The 22337-nt window shown below is 41.9% G+C and overlaps 1 protein-coding gene and 1 long non-coding RNA gene across 2 annotated transcripts in view; one reads left to right on the top strand and one right to left on the bottom strand.

The window, feature by feature from the left end:
• The window catches only part of CLMP (CXADR like membrane protein), a 129367-nt gene that overhangs the window by 3000 nt on the left and 104030 nt on the right, over positions 1 to 22337 (bottom strand). Inside the window, exons 3-5 of the mRNA XM_010597937.3 lie at positions 5623 to 5824; positions 4234 to 4401; positions 3643 to 3765 (exon numbers count right to left, since the gene is read on the bottom strand). Of these exons, the coding sequence (XP_010596239.1) occupies positions 3643 to 3765; positions 4234 to 4401; positions 5623 to 5824 (493 nt within the window). The remainder of the gene's footprint in view (positions 1 to 3642; positions 3766 to 4233; positions 4402 to 5622; positions 5825 to 22337) is intronic.
• Positions 1887 to 5795, top strand: LOC135227825 (uncharacterized). The gene is made up of 3 exons (XR_010318008.1): positions 1887 to 2537; positions 2833 to 3019; positions 5682 to 5795. It is a non-coding gene; the product is annotated as an uncharacterized LOC135227825 (long non-coding RNA).

Raw genomic sequence — 22337 nt, 5'->3', positions numbered from 1 at the left:
TTGTGTAAAAGTAGGAGAGGAAGCAGGAACACCAGTTAGGAGACTAGTGCAGGCTAAAGATGATGACGGAAGTAATGGAGATAAAAACATATACATGAATATGGCTTATATTTTAGAAGTAGTCATCAGAATTTGCTCTTTATTCTTGTACTACTTTCTTTATAAAAACTAAATGGCCTCTTAATATAAGAACTCATTTATTCAATAAAATGACCTCTAACATAACAATACATTAAAGAAAGTGGATTTTGGATCTCTGGTTAAGATTTTGCCCCAGGTCTCCAAGGGCTGAAGTTTATTTTATTGGAGCAATTTCTATTAGGGAGTAAATTTTTTTTTTTACTTTTTTATTTCCCCTACTGCCCTTTTCCCTGCCACACACACATAATATAGATGGATTGTCTATTAATAGAAATTTAGGATGTTTTCAGTTTTTCACAATTGGAAATAATACATCAGTGAACATCCATACATATTTGTACGCTTGTGAGAATGTCTCTAAAGGATAAATTCACAGAAGCATTGATGGATAAAAAGGAATGCACTTCTTCATTAAAGTAAAATTAATTATGGTATATTCATACATTGAAATACTATATGGCAATGAGAATTAACAAATTATAACTATAGGCAACAAAAACGATAAATTTCAAAAACATGATGAGGAGTGAAAGCAGCCAGACACAAATGAAGTATGATTCCATTTATTTCAGGTTCTAAAATAGGAAAAATAATCTATAAAGCTAGAAATCTGGAGGTAGTGAGAAGGCACGGGTGATTCACCAATGTATTCACTTCTGAAAATTTTCAAGTTTACACTTAGGATTTGTGAAATTTTCTCTGTGTATGTAACAAACGCAAACCCAAACCCACTGCCATTGAGTCGATTTTGACTTATAGAGGCCTTATAGGACACAGCAGAACTGCCCCACAGGGTTTCCAAGGCTATAAATCTTGGGTAAGCAGATTAACACATCTTTCTCATACCGAGCAGCTGTTGAGTTTGAACCGCTGACCTTTCAGTTAGCAGCCGAGCGCTTAACAACTGCGCCACCAGAGCTCTTTCTGTTATATAATACGTCAGTAAATTTACACCCCTGAAATAAATGCACATTTAAATCTTTGATGGATTAAGCCAAATTGTGCTATCAATTTACACTCTAGGCAAAAATGTAAAAGGATCTGTTTCCTCATAAGCTTTCTAACAATAAAAAAAAAACAATAGCATTACATTTTTTTTATCTTTGCTGATCCGATAGAATAAAATAAAAGGGTTGTGGATTTTTTTCCCCTCTTATTTTTATCTGTTGACCATTTGTATTTTTTTTTCTGTGAGCTTCCTGTTAAATCTGAAAGAAAAATGATCTGAAACTTGAAAATAGGTAAAAGAACTTACTAGGTGTTCTCTTAGTACCGTGCGAGCTTGACTGTTTATTGTCTGGGAACTCGACTCGACAGCACTGGATTTGGGGCAACTTACAACTCTGTAGGGGCAACCCGTAGGTCTTTGTTCAGTAGTGATGCAAATAATTGCTGTACAGTTGAACAGATGACCCCAGAGATTGTGGGCTATGACTTTGTAGGACTTTAGCCAGTTTGGTGTCTAACCAAGCGATCTTATCCTAACATTTCTTTGTTAAATTGTCTCCATATACATGTTTTAGTCATCTAGTGCTGCTGTGACAGAAATACAAGTGGATGGTTTTAACAAACAGAAATTTATTTTCTTATAGTTTAGGAGGCTAGAAGTCAGAATTCCGAGCGCAGGCTCTAGGGGAAGGCTTTCTCTCTCTGTCTGCTGTCTGGGAAGGTCCCTGTCTCTTCAGCTTGTTTCCTGGTTCCTTGGAGATCTCCGTGTGGTTTGGAATCCATCTGCCCCCACCTCTGCTTGCTTAATATCCTTTATATCTCAAAAGAGATTGACTCAAGATACGCCCTACACTAATCCTCACTCATTAACATAACAAAGACAGCCCATTCCTAAATGAGATTATAACCGCAGGCATAGAGGTCAGGATCTATAACACATATTTTGGGGGGGGGACATAATTCAATTAATAACAGTACATAACTTCTCAAGTGCCCTTTGGACCAGTTTTAACATCTTACCAGCTCCCTTGATTAATTAAATTAATCTGTCAGAGAATCAAAATTTTTTTTTAACCTTTCTGAAAATTATGCTTTAACAATATTTTGTGACCATTTTGGTTTAGCTATTTTCTCAATGATTTGAAAGAATTTTTCAAATGTGTTTATATATTTTTGTGATTAGACTTTGCATACGTGGTGGTTTTAAATATATATCCACAAATTATTTGCTACTTCTCCCTTCAAGACATAGTTTTCTTCTCCTCCCTCTGAATGTGGGCTGGACTTGGTGACTCACTAACCGTGTAAAGCAGAAGTGACAGTAGGTTACACCTGAGGCTTGATGGTAAGAAATCACTGCGGCTTTCTGCTGGTTGTTGTCTCTTCAGATTGCTCACTTTGCAGGGAGCCAGCTGTTATGTCAAGAGCCTTAAGCAGAGGCCTGTGTGGTAAGAAACTGAGGCCTCCAGCCAGCAGCCACTGAATGAGGAGGCATCTTAGGAGACTCTCCAGTACCAGTGAAACCTTGCGATGATTGCAGCACCAGCTGACATCTTGGTTGCAACCTCATGAAAGACACTGAGCCAGAACTCTCAGCTATGCCACTCCCAAATTTCCGGCCCATAGAAACTATGAGATAATAAATGCTGTTTTAAGCCCCTAAGTTATCTATGGCAGTAGATAACTAATACACAGTCAGTTTGTTGTTGTGCTTTAACTTTGTTTATGTTTCCTTTTTTGCAGAGTCAATCCCTAGATGATGAGGCTGGCATACTGTTTATTGCACTAAAAAAATTCTAACACCTGGTGTGGCTTGAGGACATGGACTTTGGCTCAGAAGTCTAAAGTTACCAAATTGATAGAAGAAATAATAATAGCATCTAACATCATAGAACATCCACTATGTGTCAGGCACTGTTCCTAAGCAGTGGTAAGTAAATGTGTTAATTTACTTAATTTTCACAACAGCTCTGTGAGGTTGTTACTTTTATTATTTCTGTTTTATAGATGGGGAAATAAGTAAGATGCCCAAGGTGATACAGCTAGTGATGGAGCCGAGATTCAAATCCAGGCAGTTATCTGATTTCACAGCTAATGCTTCAGCCACCTTGCTTCTCTCTCTTATCTGGAACATGAAACAAACCTAAATCTAGTATAACATACATCTGTGCTCATGAAAGCACTCTGGGGAGGGTAGAAATCTCGCTGTTTGCCTTGAGTGATAGGAAGCATATAACTAGCTGGGTAGAGTTTTTGTTTTTATTTTGTTTTTTAAGGCAGATGTTTGTTTGGCTCCCTCCTGGACAATATAAGTATCTTTGGGAGCTAATAAAAATCACATAAAAACACACACACACACACACACACAAAGTATAGGTAAATACAGAGGCAGATAAAACTGTGAATGGCCGTTGCAACTCCGGAATTTATTTTTAGCGATTCATCTGGAAATAAAGATTCTGACCTTACTCATGATTAAAACAACCACATCAAAGCACAATGCGAACACACAAACAAAAGCCTTCCTTCCTAGCATTACCCTTGGATACTTACACTGTACGGTCACTCGCACCACACAGCTTTCCTTCCCAGCTTCATTGCCTGCTGTGCACTGGTAGAGGCCAGAGGAGGACATGGTGAGATTCTGCAGCAGGACGCGGCCAGGGTGGCTGTAGTCTACACAAGCAGAAAGACCGTCAATCCCTTTAGAGGCAGCGTCTTTAGCTACTGTTTACTTCATTGCATCAATGACCTAAGATTCTCTAGTAAATACAAATTGATAAGGATGAAGTGATAGAAAAGATTTCTTTTGGGAACATGAGAAGAAAGGGGAACATTTTTTACAAATTGTAGCGCACCTCAAAAGTTACACAGCATTGTGAACATTTAAGGGATAACGAACAACATAATTAGATATGTTTGATTTATAGAGTATATTTCTTCCTAATCTCCTTTAACACTTTTACATGCTGTTTGAGGAAAGAAAAAACATTCTCAGTTCCGTTTTATGGGTAGAAAAACTGAGACTCAAAGAGGTTCAGCAGTATACTCAAGGTCACATAGTGAGTTGCTGACAAAACCAGATGAGAATTAGCAGGTAGAACCCTATTCTGTTGGCTCCAGACTAGTAGAAAGACAGCTTACCAATCCTGGATTTGGAAGGCAGGTGTTCATCCTCTCCCTCTTTCTCTCGGATTCGCTGCCAGTAATACACAATGGGCTTTGTGCCAGAGGATGATTCACACTGCAGAGTCAGGTCGCTTCCCTCCGTCAGCTCTCCTTCCAACTCACATTTGGGTTTGGATGGTTTCACTGGCCAAGAAAAAAAAGTCTAATGACTCAAAGATGCCCAAACATCAGACTCAAAGAAGAACTATGTCCCGTTGAGTTGTTTATCCAGCTACCCCTTATAGTCAGTTTCTGTGAGTGGGTTTTCCGTAGCTTTTTTGCTACCCAGCCATGCTTCACATTACCCCCAGAAATTATGCCCACCTCCAGCCAGGCTGGCCTTGGAAACTCTATGGGCAGTTCTACCCCTGTCCTATAGGGTCGCTATGGGTCGGAATTGACTCAATGGCAGTGGGTTTGGTTTTTTTTTTTTTTTTTGATTTCCATCCCCTACACATACATCCAATTCCAGCTGCTACCAGTGATTCTTTAATTTGGGGGGGTTGCCTGAGAAATGCCATCAGCATTTCTCAAAGAAGAGACATTGTTATTTAATTGAAAATTTTAGAGACGTTGAATGTGATTTTACTGATAAAGGAAATGTGGGTAGAAGACTGTTTATTTGAAAGCAATTAAATAGAACTCAGTAGCTTTTAGAATTCCTGGGTGGTGCAAATAATTAACAGGCTCGGCTGCTAACTGAAAGGTTGGAGGGTTGAGTCACCAAGGGGTACCTCAGAAGAAGGGCCTGGCGATCTAATTCCAAAAAATCAGCCATTGAAAACCTTATGGAGCACAGTTCTACTCTGACATGCATTGGGTCGCCCTGAGTCAGGATTGACTCAATGGCAACTTTTTTTTTTTTTTTTAGTAGCTTTTGTTTTCAAAAACAGAAAGAAATGGATTTGAATGATATCTGAGAGATTTAAGTATAAGGATACCATTCAAATATTAAAGGATATTTAAATGCTGTGGTAGACTACCACAGAAAGGAGCTCTGGTGGCACAGTGGTTAAGAGCTTGGCTGCTAACCAAAAGGTTGGCAGTTCAAATCCACCAGCCACTCCTTGGAAACCCTATGGGGCAGTTCTACTCTGTCCCATAGGGTCACTATGAGTTGGCGTCAACTCGAAGGCAACGGGTTTTTTTTTTTTTTTTAAATCATAGAAAACCATGATGATTTTTTCTTTGATTATGACTAAAACATAGAACATACTTCTTCCCAGGAAACTGGACTAGGTGCCCTCTAAATGTATAATACAAAGTGCTAAACAAGAAGTTCTGTACCACCATGATGCATTTGGCTATCCCTTCCAGAGACCTCATGAATAAGATATAGACATTTACCTTGGCACCCTATCTTACCTAAGACTTTTAAGATGACATAGCTCCACACATAGCGTCCTGAATTCTTCACCTTGCAGGTGTACCGGCCCTCATCACTGGGCTTCAGAGGTTCAATCTGCAGTGAGGCATCGCCTGCCAGGAAATTGGAAGCAAAGGCTACTCGGCCCTTCTGTTCTTCCGTCAAGTTGTTGTAGACATGACGACTGGAGTAAGTGATCACCTGTGAGACAGACCCAGACAGGGTCAAGCAGTGTGGCTCTCAGCCTTCCTCTTCTGCTAATGTCAAGAAGAGGAAAAGCAATACTCTAATGGCACAAAATAATCAAGCCTGGGGCTGATTCTAAGGGCTCAAGAGACCTCTGTTCATGATTAAAGTTAAAAGTACAGTACATTTGTCTATGCCTTGTTTCTGTAGTACTACCTTCTTAGATTCGTGTAGCATGTTAATTATAAAGCATTAATTATTTCACTAAATGCTCAGAACCACTCCATCTTATAGGTAAGGGTTTTTGTTTTTTTTTTTAACTGTACTTTGGATGAAGGTTTATTGAACAAACTAGCCTCTCATTAAACAGGTAGTACACATATTGTTTTATGACCTTGGCTAACAACTCTATGACATATCAACACCCTCCCTTCTCGACCTTGGGTTTCCTATTACCAGTATCCTGTCCCCTCCTGCCTTCTAGTCCTTGCCTCTTTAGTCTTATTTTATTTTATGGGCCTGTCTAATCTTTAGCTGAAGGATGAACCTCAGGAATGACTTCATTACTGAGGTAAAAGTGTGCCTAGGAGCCATACTCTTAGAGTTTCTTCACTCTCTGTTAGGCCAGTAAGTCTGGTTTTCTTTTGTGAGTTAGAATTTTGTTCTACACTTTCTCCAGCTCTGTCTGGGACCCTCTATTGTGATCCCTGTCAGAGCAGTCAGTGGTGGTGGCCAGGCACCATTTAGTTGCACTGGACTCAGTCTGGTGGAGGCCATGGTAGTTGTGGTCCATTTGTGGTCCTTTGAACTAATTCTCCCCTTATATCTTTAGTTTTTCTTCGTTCTCCCTTGCTTCTGAAGGGGTGAGACCAGCGGAGTATCTTAGAGGGCCACTCACATGCTTTTAACACCCCAGACACTACTCACCAAGGTAGAACGTAGAACATTTTCTTTATAAACTACGTTATGCCAATTGAGCTGGATGTCCCCCGAGACCATCGTCCCCACAACCCTCAGCCCAGTACTTTGGTCCCTCAGGGAGTTTGGATGTGTCTATGCAGCTTCCATGACCTTGCCTTAGACAAGTTGTGCTGGCTTCCCCAGTATTGTGTACTGTCTTACCCCTTACTAAAGTTGCCACTTATCTATTGTCTAGTGTTTTTCCAGATTGTTTCTTTTTGTGTGTAAACCTTTTCGTGAATTTTTGTAGTAGTGGTCTCATACAATATTCGTCTTTTTGTGATTGATTTATTCCACTCAGCATGATGCCCTCCAGATTCATCCATGTTGTGAGATGCTTCGCAGATTCATCGTTCTTCTTTATCATTGTGTACCGTTCCATTCTGTGTATGCACCATAGTTTGTTTATCCATTCATCTGTTGATGGGCATCTAGGTTGTTTCCGTCTTTTTGCTATTGTGAACAATGGTGCAGTGAACATGGGTATGCATATGTCTATTCATGTGAGGGCTCTTCTCTCTCTAGGATATGTTACTAGGAGTGGGATAGCTGGATTGTATGGTGTGAGGTCCCAAATTCTCTGCTTGCTTCCCTTTCATTTCTTGTAAGATAAAAGGTCGTGCAGGCCACACCCCAGGGAAAATCCCTTTACATTGGAACAGTGAGGTGACCTTAGTAAGGGTGTCACAATCCCACCCTAATCCTCTTTAACATAAATTACAATCATAAAATAGAGGACAACCACACATTACTGGGAATCATGGCCCAGCCAAATTGATACACACATTTTTGGGAGACATAATTCAGTCCATGACAATATGTTTATCTTGTAACCTGCTACTCTGCCTAGGTAAGGAATTTTAAAATTGAGTTACATCCAAGGGTCTCATGGCTAAGTAAAGGAAAGGAGGAAAATTTACATGTATATGGCCGTACATATATATATGCATAGATTATTTCTGGAGGAAACACAATAAATGGTATCAGTAGTCGTTTCTGAGAATTGAAAGAATGGAATATAAGGGCAGGGAGGAGACTTACTTTTTCCCTGTATACCCTTTTCTGTCTTTTGCATTTTCTACCACTTGCTTGTGACCAATTGAAAGTACACTGTACTTCTTATACTAGGTGCCTCTACATGCCATCTAGTTTATTCCTCACCACAAAATTTTCAAGTAGTTACTGTTCCCATTTCACAGACAGGTGGGAGAACCAGAATTTGAACATAGGCCTTCTAATGCCAAAGCTGTAGTGGTGCAGTGGTTAAGAGCTCAGCTGCTAACTAAAAGGGTGGCAGTTCAAATCCACCAGCTGCTCCTTGGAAACCCTGTGGGGCAGTTCTACTCTGTCCTATAGGGTCACTATGAGTCAGAATTGACTCGACAGCAATGGGTTTGGTTTGGTTCTTCTAATGTCATCAAGTTCAGTGTCCTTGGATACCATTTACCTCTCTTCCTTTCACTGCCCATAAGTTTCACTGCTCATTAACTGCTCTTCCAGAAAGTTTAGAAACGAAAAAGTGAAACTGAAAAACCAATTGGTTTTGTTCTCACAAAAATTTAGAGTCAGGGTGAAGGGATTGGAGAAGTTAAGAAGGATTAGAAATTAATGGTTAAATTTCACTTCTGACTCTGAGGGCTTCATTGCTTGACTTTCCTTCTTTTTTGGGGCTTTACTGTTTTTTTACTGTTGATGAGTAAGTAAGAGTATGTTAGGTGGGGAAAAATTATGTCATTTTCCTCCTTTAAATACACATGATCTTCCTGTCTTTGTTTTCCCAGATAAGAAGACCAAAGTTTAGATTTCTCCATTAGAAAAAAACCAGTCTCTTTGATTTTTACTGAATTTTTGTTTGCCCATATCATAGCCTCCAGTTTTTAATCATGCTGATCTACTCCCCCAAGACTCTTCAAGTTCTATAACTTCAGCACTGTCCTCCCTGCTGCTCAGCAATCCTATTCTTAATCCCATTTGATTTAAACATCAGCAAATATTTAAGGAATGACTGCTTCCCATCAGGTCAGGAGGAGGTGATCCAGATGAGTAAACCCTCTTCTTGTCTTCAAGTAATTTACAATCTAGTGGGATTAACAGAGAAGTATAAACTCAGAAAAAGCAACAATTAACTTGAAATAGTATCAGAAAGAATTGCCCAGAAAAGCTGGTGGCATTTGAGTTAGGCCTTGAAAGATGAGTAGGCTGGATAAGAGGTGAGGGAGACAGACAGACGAGGGCTGGAGAGAGCATTCCAGATACATAGAACCGCACTAAAAAAGGCTTGCAAGCATATGGGAGTCTCTCTATCACATTCTGGCTGCAGCTGTTCTGAATCGTTTCACTCTATTTAAGCCCTTAACTCCATCTTCAATTACATGGTGCTCTGCAACTCTTCAGATGCTTTCCTGAAAAGATTTAAAACCATCCAGTAAAATACCCACCAATTCTTTAGCCACTGTATCAAAACCCTTCAGTATCATCATTCGTTTTCCCCTTACCACCTCTTTGAGAAAAATGTTTCCCCTTTCTCTGAATATTGTATTCAGCAAATATTTATTGAGCTCATGTGTCAGATACTGTGCAGGGTACTGGGAAAACAAGCAGAAGTAAGACACGATCTCTACCCCTGAGGAACATGCAGTCTTGTGGGGGAAAAACAGGGGGTAGGGTGAGGTGGGAGGAATGAGTAAGAAAAAATTAAGGTAAACATAAAACATTTCCAGTATTCAATTCTGCCCTCTCATGTTTTCAACCAACACCACCATCATGCTCGTTCTCAAATCTTATTTCTATTCCCAACATATCTTTGAGCTCCAATTTAACATTTCCAGCTGCCTCAACCTTTGCATATTTCTGTCCCTTCCAATCTATCTTTGGTACTGCTGCCCAGTGAATCATATTAATGTAAAACTCACATTAGCACTTTCCAGCTTAAAAACCTTTAATGGCCTCCCACCACCTCTAAATGATAACCAGACTCAGCCTAGAGCTAAGAGCAGCTCCCCAAAGTGAGCTCTACATTACCTTCCCAGTCTTACTTCCTATACCTCAGTTGCAAACTCTTTTTTTCCTTCCTTTAATAGGAGCTGTGCTTTCTTTGTGCTCCCGTGCCTTTGCTCACTGCACTTGCCCACTCAGATACACTCAGACTGAGGACGGGTTCTTTTCTTTGCTCTCATCCCTAGCCATTTCTTTGCACTGTTTTTATGTGAGGAGGAATTGTGAAATACTTTGAAAAGGGCAGATAGGTTGCCAGTGCCCTTTTTGTGGAATGCTGGGTACTGTCTGGGCTACCTGGTTTTATATGGGTCTGCAGCCTTTGATTGACTTTGGCTAGGCGATTTTGCAACTCCTGGAAGATGGAAGTGCGTGTGTGGCTGGCTGGCGGGTGGTGATGTAGATGCTCCCGCTCCTAGAGATGTATGTGAGTTTCATCCAAAGGAGAGTATAGATGTCTTTAACTCCAATTCTCCTTTGGACTGGTTGTGGCCTTTTACTGCTTCTGTCATTCACTAATGAGTTAAATAAAATCTTTTATATGTTTAGTTTGTATTTTTATAGGAGTCATGATTTTAATGATTAAAAATTTTCTTTTTAAAAGTTACCCTTTAACACTTATCCTACTCATTTCTTTGCATTATTATCATCTCTCACCCAGTGCTAGAGATTTAATAAATGCCTATAGAACCAAAGGATTGAAGATAGGTGGTATGTTACTCTGAGTTCTCATCTTTGTGTCCAGATATCAATTATTTGGATAGCTCACTTTCTCTTCTGTTTTCTTCTCTATATTGACTCCCTCAGTGACTTTACCCAGCTTCATGGCTTTAAATACTATCTCCCCTCAAAAAAAAAACAAAACAAAACAGAAAATCTAAATCAGCTGCTGTTGAGTTGATTCCAACTCATAGTGACTCTATAGGACAGAGTAGAACTGCCCTATAGGGTTTCCAGGGAGTGACTAGTGGATTAGAACTGCTGACCTTTTTTGGTTAGTGTAACCTGACCCTGAGAATGCCAGTAAATTTCCATTAGTCCTTAAACTAGCCCAAGCCAGATTTGGCCCACCCTGCATGTACAGAAAAGCCAGCTGTGACCACTAATTGACCTCAAGAGAGGACACAACAAAACAATAGGAGGAATGAATCAGAAGTAAAATCATCACCCAGACCCTATTCCGAAAAGAGAGGTCCAACAAGAACCACGTCATCTCCTGTTTCCTGGCCACCTTCTAGAATTTTCCATCCCCAGTATGCCTGTGCAGCCACCATCTTGCTGCCCAAATCATATATAAGCCCTGCTTGTTTTTTCCCCATAGCTCAGGGAGGTGGATCTGAGGAACTTCCTCCCAGCTCCTTGCTCTGTGCATTGCGGTAGAGTTACGTATTCTTTCTCAAAGACCAGCGTCCAGATAATTGGCAAGTCTGAGCGCATCGGACAAGGACCCACGTTCTAGGGTTCGGTAACATTAGAAGCCGAGTTCTTAACAACTGTGCCACCAGGGCTCCAAATACCATCCACATACTTACAATTCCCAAATGTGTGTTTCCAGTCTAGACCTTACTCCTGAACATCAGCCTCACATATATGTAACTGCTTACTCAGTTCCTCTGGATGTCTACCAGGTATCTCAAATGTAGTAAGTTCAAAACTAAACTCCTGATCTGTAACACCCCGTTGTACCCCCTGCAACACACACGCTCTAACTCAAAATTTGCTCGGCCCACAACCTTCTTGGTTGACGGCAATTCCATCCTTTCATATGCTCAGACAAAAAAAATTGGGAGTGGTCCTTGACGCCTCTCTTTTTCTCATACCCCAAAACCAATCTATCTAGGATGGTCCCAGTTTATTCTGCCTTCAGAATACATTCAGAAGCTGATCACGTCTTATCACTTCCACCGCTACCATCCTGGAGGCAGCAGCATCTCTTGCCTGGATCTTCACTACAGTAGATTTCTGACTGGTTTTCCCATTTCCACTCTTGGCCTCCTACAGCCTATTCTCAAAACATAAATCATATGTCACTCTTCTATTCAAAATCCTCAAATAGCTCCCCATTTCCCTCAGAGTAAAAGCCATAGTCTTTAAAACGGCCCACCGGCCTACATGATCTGCCCCCACCACCTGACGTCATCTGTTATTCTCCACTTACTCCACTCCAACCACCTGGCCTCTTTGTTGTTGTTCCTCAAACCTGTCAAGCACCCTCCCACCTTAGGGCCTTTGCATTGGCTCTTTCCTCTGCCTGGAACTCTCTAAAAAAAAAAAAATCTCTACCCCCCCAAAAATTCCAAGACTAGTTCCGTATCTCCTTCAAGTCTTTGTCCAATGTCACCTCCCAGTGAAGTCTACCTTAGTCACCTTATTTAAAATTGCAACCTGATCAAACAGGGAAAAGTGCAGAACAAAATTTTAAATTCTTATGGAATTCAGACTTTATGGAGCCACTGAGGCTTGGATGAACCCCAGAAACTATTGCTCTGAAATAATCCTTTGACCTTAAACCAAAAATAACCCCTGAAGTCTTCTTTAACCCAAACAATAGTTTAGCTTAATTTGTAAAGAACGTCTGTCTTGAGCTTTATGCTTTTTTAAAGAACTATCTACATGGGATCGAACTGACAATAGTAACTGGAAAGGTTACATAGGAAGCTTAGTGGGCAGGGAGTTTACATTCATCGGGGAGGAACTATTTGGATAAGGAGGGTGAGAATGGTTCACAAATTAAAGAATGTAATCAATGTCAATGAATTGGACATGTAGAAATTGTTAAATTGGTGTATGTTCTGTTGTGTATATTTTCAAAAACAACAAAAAAATTAAAAAAAAAAAAATTCAGCCTGTCCCCTGCTCCCCCATTTCTGTTCCATGATCTATTGCTTTCCTAATACTTCATACTGTCCAATGTACCATGTAATTTTCTTATATATCACGTCTGTTTCTCACCACTAGAATATATGTTCCTCAAGGGCAGGGATTTTTACCTGTTTTGTTCACTGGTGTTTCCCAAGCACCTACAACAGGTCCTGGCACCTTGTAGAGACTCAGCATTTGTTGAATAAATGACTGTTATCTTGGATCTCTTAAGTTCAAGTGCAGCCTTTGCTCACATTTCCAGCCTTACCTCTGGGTGAGAAGTCCCCTTCTTCCCAGCCTCTCTTCCCTCTCGTGAATATTCTGTACCCTAGTCTTTGAAGAATGCATGCACCTCGCATTCTACAGCAGCTCAATGATAGGTCCTAAATGATGCTTCCCCCATCCCTCCCTTTACCCCTCATCCCAGTGGGAAGGAAACACTCCCTGCTCAGTGTGCTCAGAGCCGTTCTTGTACTGAGTGCTCAGTGAGCAGAAACAGGATATTACAAGCTCAGGGAGGAGGCGTCGGAATCCTAGCCCAGACCAAACCTGTTGCCCTCGGGTCAATTCCAAATCACAGCACCCTGTAGAACTCCCCCATCGGGATTCCAAGGAGTGGCTGGTAGATCCTAACTACCTACCGTTTGCTTAGCAGCCGAGCTATTAACCACTGCGCCATCAGGGCTCCAATCTCAGCCAAAAAAAAAAAAAAAAAGCCAAACCAAACCTGTTGGCATAGACTCAATCCCTATTCACAGTGACCCTATAGGGCAGAGTAGAACTGCCCCATAGTTTCCAAGGAGCGTCTGGTAGATTCAAACTACCAACCTTTAGGTTAGCAGCTGTAGCACTTAACCACTACACCACCAGAGTTTAGGATTCTAAGTGAAGGGAGTAGGAGGCGAGTAGCTTGGAGAGAAAGAATTCTCCTCATTATCATATCAATAGCAGATTTATCTCTACCCTAGCCTGAAAACTTGCTTCTCTCCTCCCTCACCTACACCACAGGTAGACAGTGAATGCTTCTCCTTCTGAACATCTTCATGCCGTTAAACAACTCCCTGGGACAATGCTCCAAGGCTTCTGGGTGTTTTATTACCAAGTGTACCCATGCAAACCAACCTCATTAATCCCTCAAGAATGCTCCTCTCTCTTTTCCCCAGGACCTTGCTCACTTTGAATTAACATGTCTAACCTAAAAGTTCCTTTTCTCCCAGAGCTGTCTTTCTAGGATTTTGTGTATTTCATGTGGCTTGTTCTTCTGCATTGCTGTAGAACCTTCAGAGAACCAACTGTACCTTCTTTCTTCAAGAGACCGAAAATGGCGTATCAGCGAAAAACTGCTTTGTGATAGTAGCAGCATTTTCCCTAGAACTGACTGCCCATTGCAAACATCTTTCTCAAGCTTAATAAATAGTTGATCTCATTAATTGTTGAAGCCTTACTGGTTTTAACAATGTTAAGGAATATTCTGAAAAATACAGTAAATGCATTTTCTCAGTCAAAAGTCCCGTATTTGTTCCTAGATACTTTGTCTTGAATTTCTGCTTTCTTTTCACTACAGACAACATGTTATGGGGAAAGGGTTGGAGGGGAGGTAAAGCTTCATGTTAATCCTACTAGACAGCCCAGGTTAAGTGCTTGGTTGCTAACCAAAAGGTTGGTGGTTCAAACCCACTAAGTGGCTTCATTGGACAAAGACCTGGTAATGTCTTCTCGTAAAGATTACCCACCAAACCAAACCCACTGCCGTCGAATCATAGCGACCCTATAGGACAGAGTAGAACTGCCCCATAGAGCTTCCAAGGAGTGCCTGGCGGATTTGAACTGCGGACCTCTTGGTTAGCAGCCATAGCACTTAACCACTACGCCACCAGGGTTTCCCTGTAAAAATTACAACCTAGAAAACTATGGGGCAATTGTACTCTGTCACATGGGATCGCTATGAGTTGGAATCGGTTCTACAGCAAACAACAACAGAACAGGGTAGCTCTTTTGGCCCCTGCCTGTATTAGTGGTTGTTGTTGTTGTTAGTTGCCATCAAGTCAGTTCTGACATCACTAATTAGTCACTGCACTCTCCCTTTGAGACTGGGCATCCCAGGGAGGAGTTCTTAGGGGCTGGGGAAAGATTTGTTTCCTCTTTTCATCTCCTTAAATGCAACCAACATTCTCATGTACCAGGCTGTGGTCAGGACCATTTCCGAGTAATTGCTTAGTGTCACCTCATTGCCTTTTGTTTTTCTCCCGATCAGATCAAAAAATCAAAACCAAACCTATTGCCGTTGTAATTCCGACTCATACTGACCCTGTAGGATGGAATAGAACTGCCCCATAGGGTTTCCAAGGAGCGGCTGCTGGATTCGAACTGCCAATGTTTTGGTTAGCTGCCAAGCTCTTAATACCTGTGCCAGCAGGGCTCCCCAAATCAGATAAAACCTATAAACTCTGTTTATAGAAAACTGCACGTATTACTGAAAATAATTTCATGGAGTTTCTAGCTCTCAAAGCCCTCTGCTCTAGACTCGGTCTCGGAAAGCAGGCGTTGTTGGCCCCCACAGCCTGCTGTGCTCTATAAGAAGGGAAGATTTCTTGGAGGGAGGGGGAATAAAAGGAGCTGCCACAGAAATTCTGAATTTATGGGACAATGGGGTGAGAAGAAAATGACTTGGCAACAGGAAAAAACTGGAAGCTTTACGGTTATCTCCATTTGAGAGCTGAAGGTGGAGGGGTGTGGCTGACAACTGGAGATAAGCCAAGCAAACCTGGAACACTTGGGTGCTCAGTTAGTGTTATTTTTCTTCTTTTTGACTTGTCCGTATTTTCCTCATACGCATTATCACCTAGGAGGAAGTAGGTTTGTGCTTCCTAGGAAGGATGAAGAGATTGGAAACCTAGAAGACAATGGCAAAAATAACAGAAACTCATCGAAATTTGAACATAAGGTTTATTCTGAGTATTTATTCTGTATGCGTAGAGGGAGAAGATTTTGATTCTAGAAAAAGCAAATGGTTTGAAGAAGCTAGGTATAAAGAAAAGCCCCCCCAACTCCACCCCCCCAAAAAATCCATTTCTGTCTAGTCAATTTGGACTCGTAGTGACCCTATAGGCCAGGGAGTGGCTGGTGGATTTGAACTGCTGACCTTTTGGTTAGCAGCTGAGCTCTCAACCACTACACCACCAACCCGCAGAGTCAATTCTGACTCATAGTGACCCTATAGGACAGAGTAGAACTGGGCCATAGAATTTCCAAGGAGCACCTGGTGGATTTGAACTGCCAGCCTTTGGCTAACAGCCGTAGCACTTAACCAGTACGCCACCAGGGTTTCCAGTGACCCTATAAAACCCATTGCCGTTGAGTCAATTCTGACTCATAGCGAACCTATGGAACAGAGTAGAACTGCCCTGTAGAGTTTCCAAGGAGTGCCTGGTGGACTTAAACTCCTGACCTTTTGGTTAGCAGGCATAGCACTTAACCGCTACATCACCAGGGTTTCCAGTAACCCTATAAAAAAATAGGACAGAGTAAAACCCTGGGCTACCCACATGGAAGAAACTGGCATGGCAGAGACCTTGATTTGGACTTTTAGCCTCCAGAAGTGTGAGAAAATGAATGCCTGTTCTGCAAACTCACCCATTTGAGGTATTTATGTTACAACAGCACAAGGAAACCATGACAGGGTTCTGTTGTTGGTTGTTGTGTGTCATAGAGTCGATTCCAACTCATAGAGACTCTATATGACAGAGTAGAACTGCCGCATAGGGTTTCTTTTGGTTAGCAGCCTGAGCTCTTAGCCAGTATGCCACCAGTGCTCCAGATAGGGCTCTAGTGACCCTTTTTGGTTTGGGGATCTTGGGATTTCTTTTTTTTTTTGCATTGTACTTTAGATGAAGGTTTACAGAACAAACTAGTTTCTCATCAAACAGTACACACATTGTCCTACGACATTGGTTAACAGCCCCACGACATGTCAACACTACCTTCTCAACCCTGGATTCCCTATTACCAGCTTTCCTGTTTCCTGCCTTCCAGTCCCCAGGGCTGGAGCACCTCTTTAGTCTTGTTTTGTTCCATGGGCCTGTTTAATCTCTGGCTTAAGGGTGAACCTCAGGAGTGACCTCATTACTAAGCTGAAAGGGCGTCCGGGGTTTCTCCAGTCTCTGCCAGGCCAGCGAGTCTGGTCTTTCTTTTTGAGTTAGAATTTTGTTCCACATTTTTCTTCAGTTCTGTCCAGGACCCTCTACTGTGATCCCTGTCTGAGCAGTTAGTGGTGGTAGCTAGGCATCATCTAGTTGTTGGGGACCTTGAGATTTCTTTCTTGTTCCTTTTAATATTTGGGCTAGCATCAGGAGGTAACTTTGTCTTGAAAGGTATGTTTTACTCTGGACAGTCTTTGGACTGCTAGAATATATTACAGTAGGGGTTGAACTTTTTTGTTCACAAGTCACATTAAGAAATGCATTTTTTCATGATCCAGCACACACACGACATCCACATATATAACTGAAACATGAGTTTCATAAAACAATGTGTGTGCAGTACATTCTGATATTTTCTAGTCTATGTTAAAGCAAAACAGAACAAAAACAAAACTTCTGGTCGCTGCCCTCTAGATAGACCCAGGACCCAATAATGGGTTGTGACCCAGAATTTAAAAAATGCTGCTCTGGGATATAGTGATGGAGAGCTGGCTGGGAAGCCAAATGGTCGGCATTCAGATGGAAGCTCCCCCACTCCCGCTGTGTGCCTTGAGTCAGTTAACCTTTCCAAACCAATTGTAAAGTGAGGATAGGCTACTTCATGGGATTTTCGTGAGAATAAGACATTAATCATTCAATACATGTTAGCATTTTTGTTTAGCTGATTCTGGGTACAAGAAAAGACCCTAAGGTGTTTAAATTAATTGTTCAGCCTAGGGCACCAAGAATATTAATAATTTCATACATTTGTATAGCCAAGATCCCCTGGCTGAAAACTCTGTCGATTCCTCTCATCTGTGCACTCAGTGGACTAAAGCTTGGCCCCTGAACACCTGAATGTGGCACCTGATTTAGGAGTTACAATTGGAGCCATTATTCCCTGCCCTTGAGTATAAAGAATGTGACCCAGCTGGAGTGGACTCACAAGGACACACCAACTGGGTCCTGAGGTATAAAAACAATAGCTAGCACAAACTTGGAAAACATATTTTAGGGACCCTTTCACATAAACAGAGTCCTCGGCTGCTAACCAAAAGGCCGTCAGTTCAAATTCACCAGCCGCTTCTTGGAAACTCTACGGAGTGGTTCTCCTCCTACAGGGTTGCTATGAGTCTGAATCGACTCCACGGCAATGGGTTTGGGGTTTATTTGGTCACATAAACATAGACAGAGCACAAAAGACCCACATGTTTTCCACTCTTATTTCTTTTTCAGTAAATAGTAAGATTTGTTGGACCAATGAACACCCTCCTGACTGTCCTTACTGAAACCTGTAAGAAAGACAATTCAAAATGTAGTATCACAGTGATTTAGCAGTTTTTAGCCAATCTGTGAAAAGGTGAAACTTTTAATGATTTTACCCATTCGTTAATGTTAATATGGAAACCCTGGTGGCATAGTGGTTAAGAGCTACGGCTGCTAAGCAAGTGGTTGGCAGTTTAAATCCACCAGGTGCTCCCTGGAAACTCTGGGGCAGCTCTACTCTGTCCTATAGGGTCACTGTGAGTTGGAATCGACTCGACATCAGTGGGTTTGGTTTTTGGTTTTTTAATGTTAACATATACTGATGATTCTGTAATGCACCTTGGACTTGGGCAGACACAGCTCTGGCAGCATGCCTGTCTGTTTCCCACTTTTGCTTCTGGCACATATGCCAAATAAAATCTTTCTTCTTGCTTTACTGTAACTTTGTGGTGATTTTACCCTGGGATACACCTAAGGCCAGTGTAGTCTGGACTGTACCTCCTCTTTGGCCCCTGCCCTTATATCTCTGAGTAGCCTAACCCCAAACCTGATGTGCCTTAATTCTGACAAGCAATGTCCTCTGATGTGTCTTTGATCATGTGGTTTTCTCCTTCTGAAATACCTTCCCTCTTTTATTTGTGCCTGAACAACTTCTACACAGGCCTCAAGATCACGCTCAAGGGTCATCTTATGGGTATAGCCTTTCCTGGCTCCCCTAAGTGGAATTAGTGACTCTCTCCTTTGAGCTTCAGCGCTCAGGGCATATTTCTACTATAGTATTTACTATAATATGTGTGTAATTTATTTATGTCTGGGCTCAACTCCGGAAACCCTGGTGCATAGTGGTTAATGGTTCGGCTGTTAACCAAAAGGTCGGCTGTTCAAATCCACCAGGTACTCCTTGGAAACCCCATGGGACAGTTCTCCTCTGTCCTCTAGGGTCGCTATGATCTGGAATCGACTTGATGGCAATGGGTTTTAATGGACTCAACTTCAAGGAGGTCTGACTTTTCTCCCCTTCCCCCCAAATCCTATCTCAATATTTAATGGAAAAAAAAAAAAGATAATATATTGGTAAGCATTTGACATCTCTGGAAAGCAAAGATTACACAATTCCAAAATAACCTTATAATGCCATTAAATAACCGTTACTTACTCAGGGAATGCCACACTTTTGACCCAGATCGGGGCTCAGTTACAACCTCGCAACATGGCTCAGTTTGTTCAGACATATTTTCAATCCTTGATGCTTGGGTGTTGTTTTGGTTTGCATTTTTTAAATTCTAGGAAACGTAGTGCCAAGACTGAGCCATGAATTGGAGTGTGATGGGAGAACAAGGACGATGTATTTCATCATATAGCAACCAAACAAAAATTAGATCTATGAATTGCAGCTGTTGTGAGGCTGTCTGATTTATGACATTCCTGGTGGACCTGTTCCGGACCTTGCTCTGGCAGGAGGGGATAAGACAATTTGTCAGGGCTTGCAGGGAACAGATGGCTCAGCTCAACTTTCTGGCAATTGCTCTGCTGTGCCGCGCCCTGCTTAGCAGTCATAAAACTGGCTTCAACTGAGGGGGGTGCAGGGCCTCTTTCTAGGCTTTAGATCAGGATTTCCCTTGCTCGGAAGTCAAACAGAAGGAGGAAGAAAATGAAGGGGGTGGTGCGAGAGGCTTGGCATGGGAACTGGAGCATCCTGACTGGCCTCGGGGTGGTGGTTACTCTGACTTCAGAAATTCAGCTGCTCCCACCCTTAGAGCCAGGAGGAAGGTCCAGAGCTCTAGTGGCCATGTTATCAAAACCCAAGTTTGAATATTCTGAAGACTTTTCCAGCATCGCCCACCCACCTCCAGATGTTTCCTGCATATTCTGAGAATCCTAGACAAGAGGGATGAAACTAGTGCTGCTCAGATGGAAATGCAAAGCTAAACTTGGGATCTAGGTCACTGACAAGTCTATTTTAACTACCATATCCATTCCAACCCTTTTTTATTTTCCTTCCCGGTCACCCTCACCTAATTTCCAACACCTTGGTAATTATAAAGTCTTAGCAACTTTACCCACTAAAAATTTATTATCCCCTCCTTGATATCTCAGGAGTCTCTGAGTGATGCTCTTAAAGCACTTGGCTGCTAACCAAAAGGTTGAATGTTTGAGTCTACCCAGGGGCACCTCAGAAGAAAGGCCTGGCAACCTACTTCTGAAAAGTGAGCCATTGAAATCCCCATGAAGCACAATTCTACTCTGACACACACGGGGTTGCCGTGAGTCAGAATCGACTCGATGGCAACTGGTTTCTTGATCTCAACGTTCATTTAGGCCCTTATTTATTATATGGACTGAGATCGTTCCACTGATTTAACTAGCTAGTGATTAAGAGCCCAGGCACTGATGTCAGAGTGCCTAATCTTAAAATGTAAAATGGGTGACTTAAAGCAAGTAGTTTATGTGCACGTGCATGGGTGTGTGCATGTGTCTCAGTTTCTTATTTGTAAAATTTTACTTGAATCTCTCTTAAAACAGTGCTAGAAGGATCACTCCAAAACACCAATATTCCCCTTTCATCCTTAAAATCCTTTAAGAACTCCATTTCATTATAGGAAAAACTTTAAGCTCTCTACTATGGCTCCGTACTCCCTGGTGGCACAGTAGTCAAGCGCTTGGCTGCTAATCAAAAAGTCAGTGGTCTAAACCAAAAGCAAAGAAGTTTCCTGAATAAACTGAATGCTCCGAAGGCCAGCGTAGCAGGGGCAGGAGTCTGGGGACCATGGTTTCAGGGGACATCTAAGTCAATTGGCATATTAAAATCTATTAAGAAAACATGCTGCGTCCCACTTTGAAGAGTGGCGTCTGGGGTCTTAAACACTAGCAAGCAGCCATCTAAGATGCATCAATTGGTCTCAATCCACCTGGATCAAAGGAGAATGAAGAACACCAAGGACACAAGGCAATTACGAGCCCAAGAGACAGAAAGGGCCACGTGAACCAGAGACTACATCATCCTGAGAACAGAAGAACTAGATGGTGCCCGGCTACACCTGATGACTGCCCTGACAGGGAGCACAACAGAGAACCCCTGAGAGAGCAGGAGAGCAGTGGGATGCAGACCCCAAATTCTCATAAGACTAGACTTAATGGTCTGACTGAGACTGGAAGGACCCCAGTGGTCATGGCCCCCAGACCTTCTGTTGGCCCAGGACAGGAACCATTCCCAAAGCCAACTCTTCAGAGGGATGCTGGTGAGGAGTGAGCTTCTTGAATCAGGTGGACACTTGAGACTATGTTGGCATCTCCTGCCTGGAGGGGAGATGAGAGGGTGGAGGGGGTTAGAAGCTGGTGAAATGGACATGAAAAGAGAGAGTGGCGGGACAGAGCGGGCTGTCTCATTAGGGGGAGGGTAATTGGGAGTGTTTTTTTTTTTTTTAGCAGGGTATATATGGGTTTTTGTGTGAGAGACTGACTTGATTTGTAAACTTGCACTTAAAGCACAATAAAAATTATTAAAAAAAAAAAAAAAGTGGTTTGAACCCACTAGCCACTCCATTGGAAAAAGATGTGGCAGTCTGCTTTCGTAAAGATTACAGCCTTAGAAACCTTTTGGGGCAGTTCTAATTTGTCCTACAGGGTCGCTATGAATCAATGGACTAGAAAGCAGTGGACTTGGGTTGTTTTTTTTTTTACTATGACATTTAAGGTCTTCCATGATCTCACTCTGCCTGTCGATCTCTGCAGGTTTCTATTTTGCACTTTACCTATATTAGTGGCTCATGATTTTCCAGCTTCTGTGTCTGTGCTCTTGTGATTCCCCTTCTGGGCAAGTCCTTCATTCAAGATTCAAATGAGCTGCCCCTTCTTACAGGAAGCCTTCCTTGACCTCTCCCCTCTCTAAGGACTCTTGGTCAATGGCTCCTCTTTTGTGTTCATCTAGGACACTCTGCTTATCATGGTATTTGTCACTTGGTTCTGAAATTGTTTTTTGTGTTCATCTAGGACACTCTGCTTATCATGGTATTTGTCACTTGGTTCCGAAATTGTCTCTGTACATTTATCTCCCCAATCAGCTCCTCCAAGGATGTGCATAGTGGGAGCCCAGTGAGTATTTATTAAATTTAACCAAATTGACTTTTGATCTTTTAGAACTTCCTAAGCTTTTTCCCGTACCAGGGTTTTGCATAAATAGTTCTGTCTGGAATAGTTTTTTTTTCCCACATTCTCACATTTCCTTCATAGCACATATTACAACTTCAAATTATTTATGAAAATAGAAC

The sequence above is a fragment of the Loxodonta africana genome, chromosome 15 (genome assembly GCF_030014295.1).
Source record: "Loxodonta africana isolate mLoxAfr1 chromosome 15, mLoxAfr1.hap2, whole genome shotgun sequence".
In the NCBI taxonomy this organism is placed as follows: Eukaryota; Metazoa; Chordata; class Mammalia; order Proboscidea; family Elephantidae; genus Loxodonta; species Loxodonta africana.
Note: the sequence above shows the minus strand (reverse complement) of the source record. Positions and strands in the feature narration are given on the sequence as shown.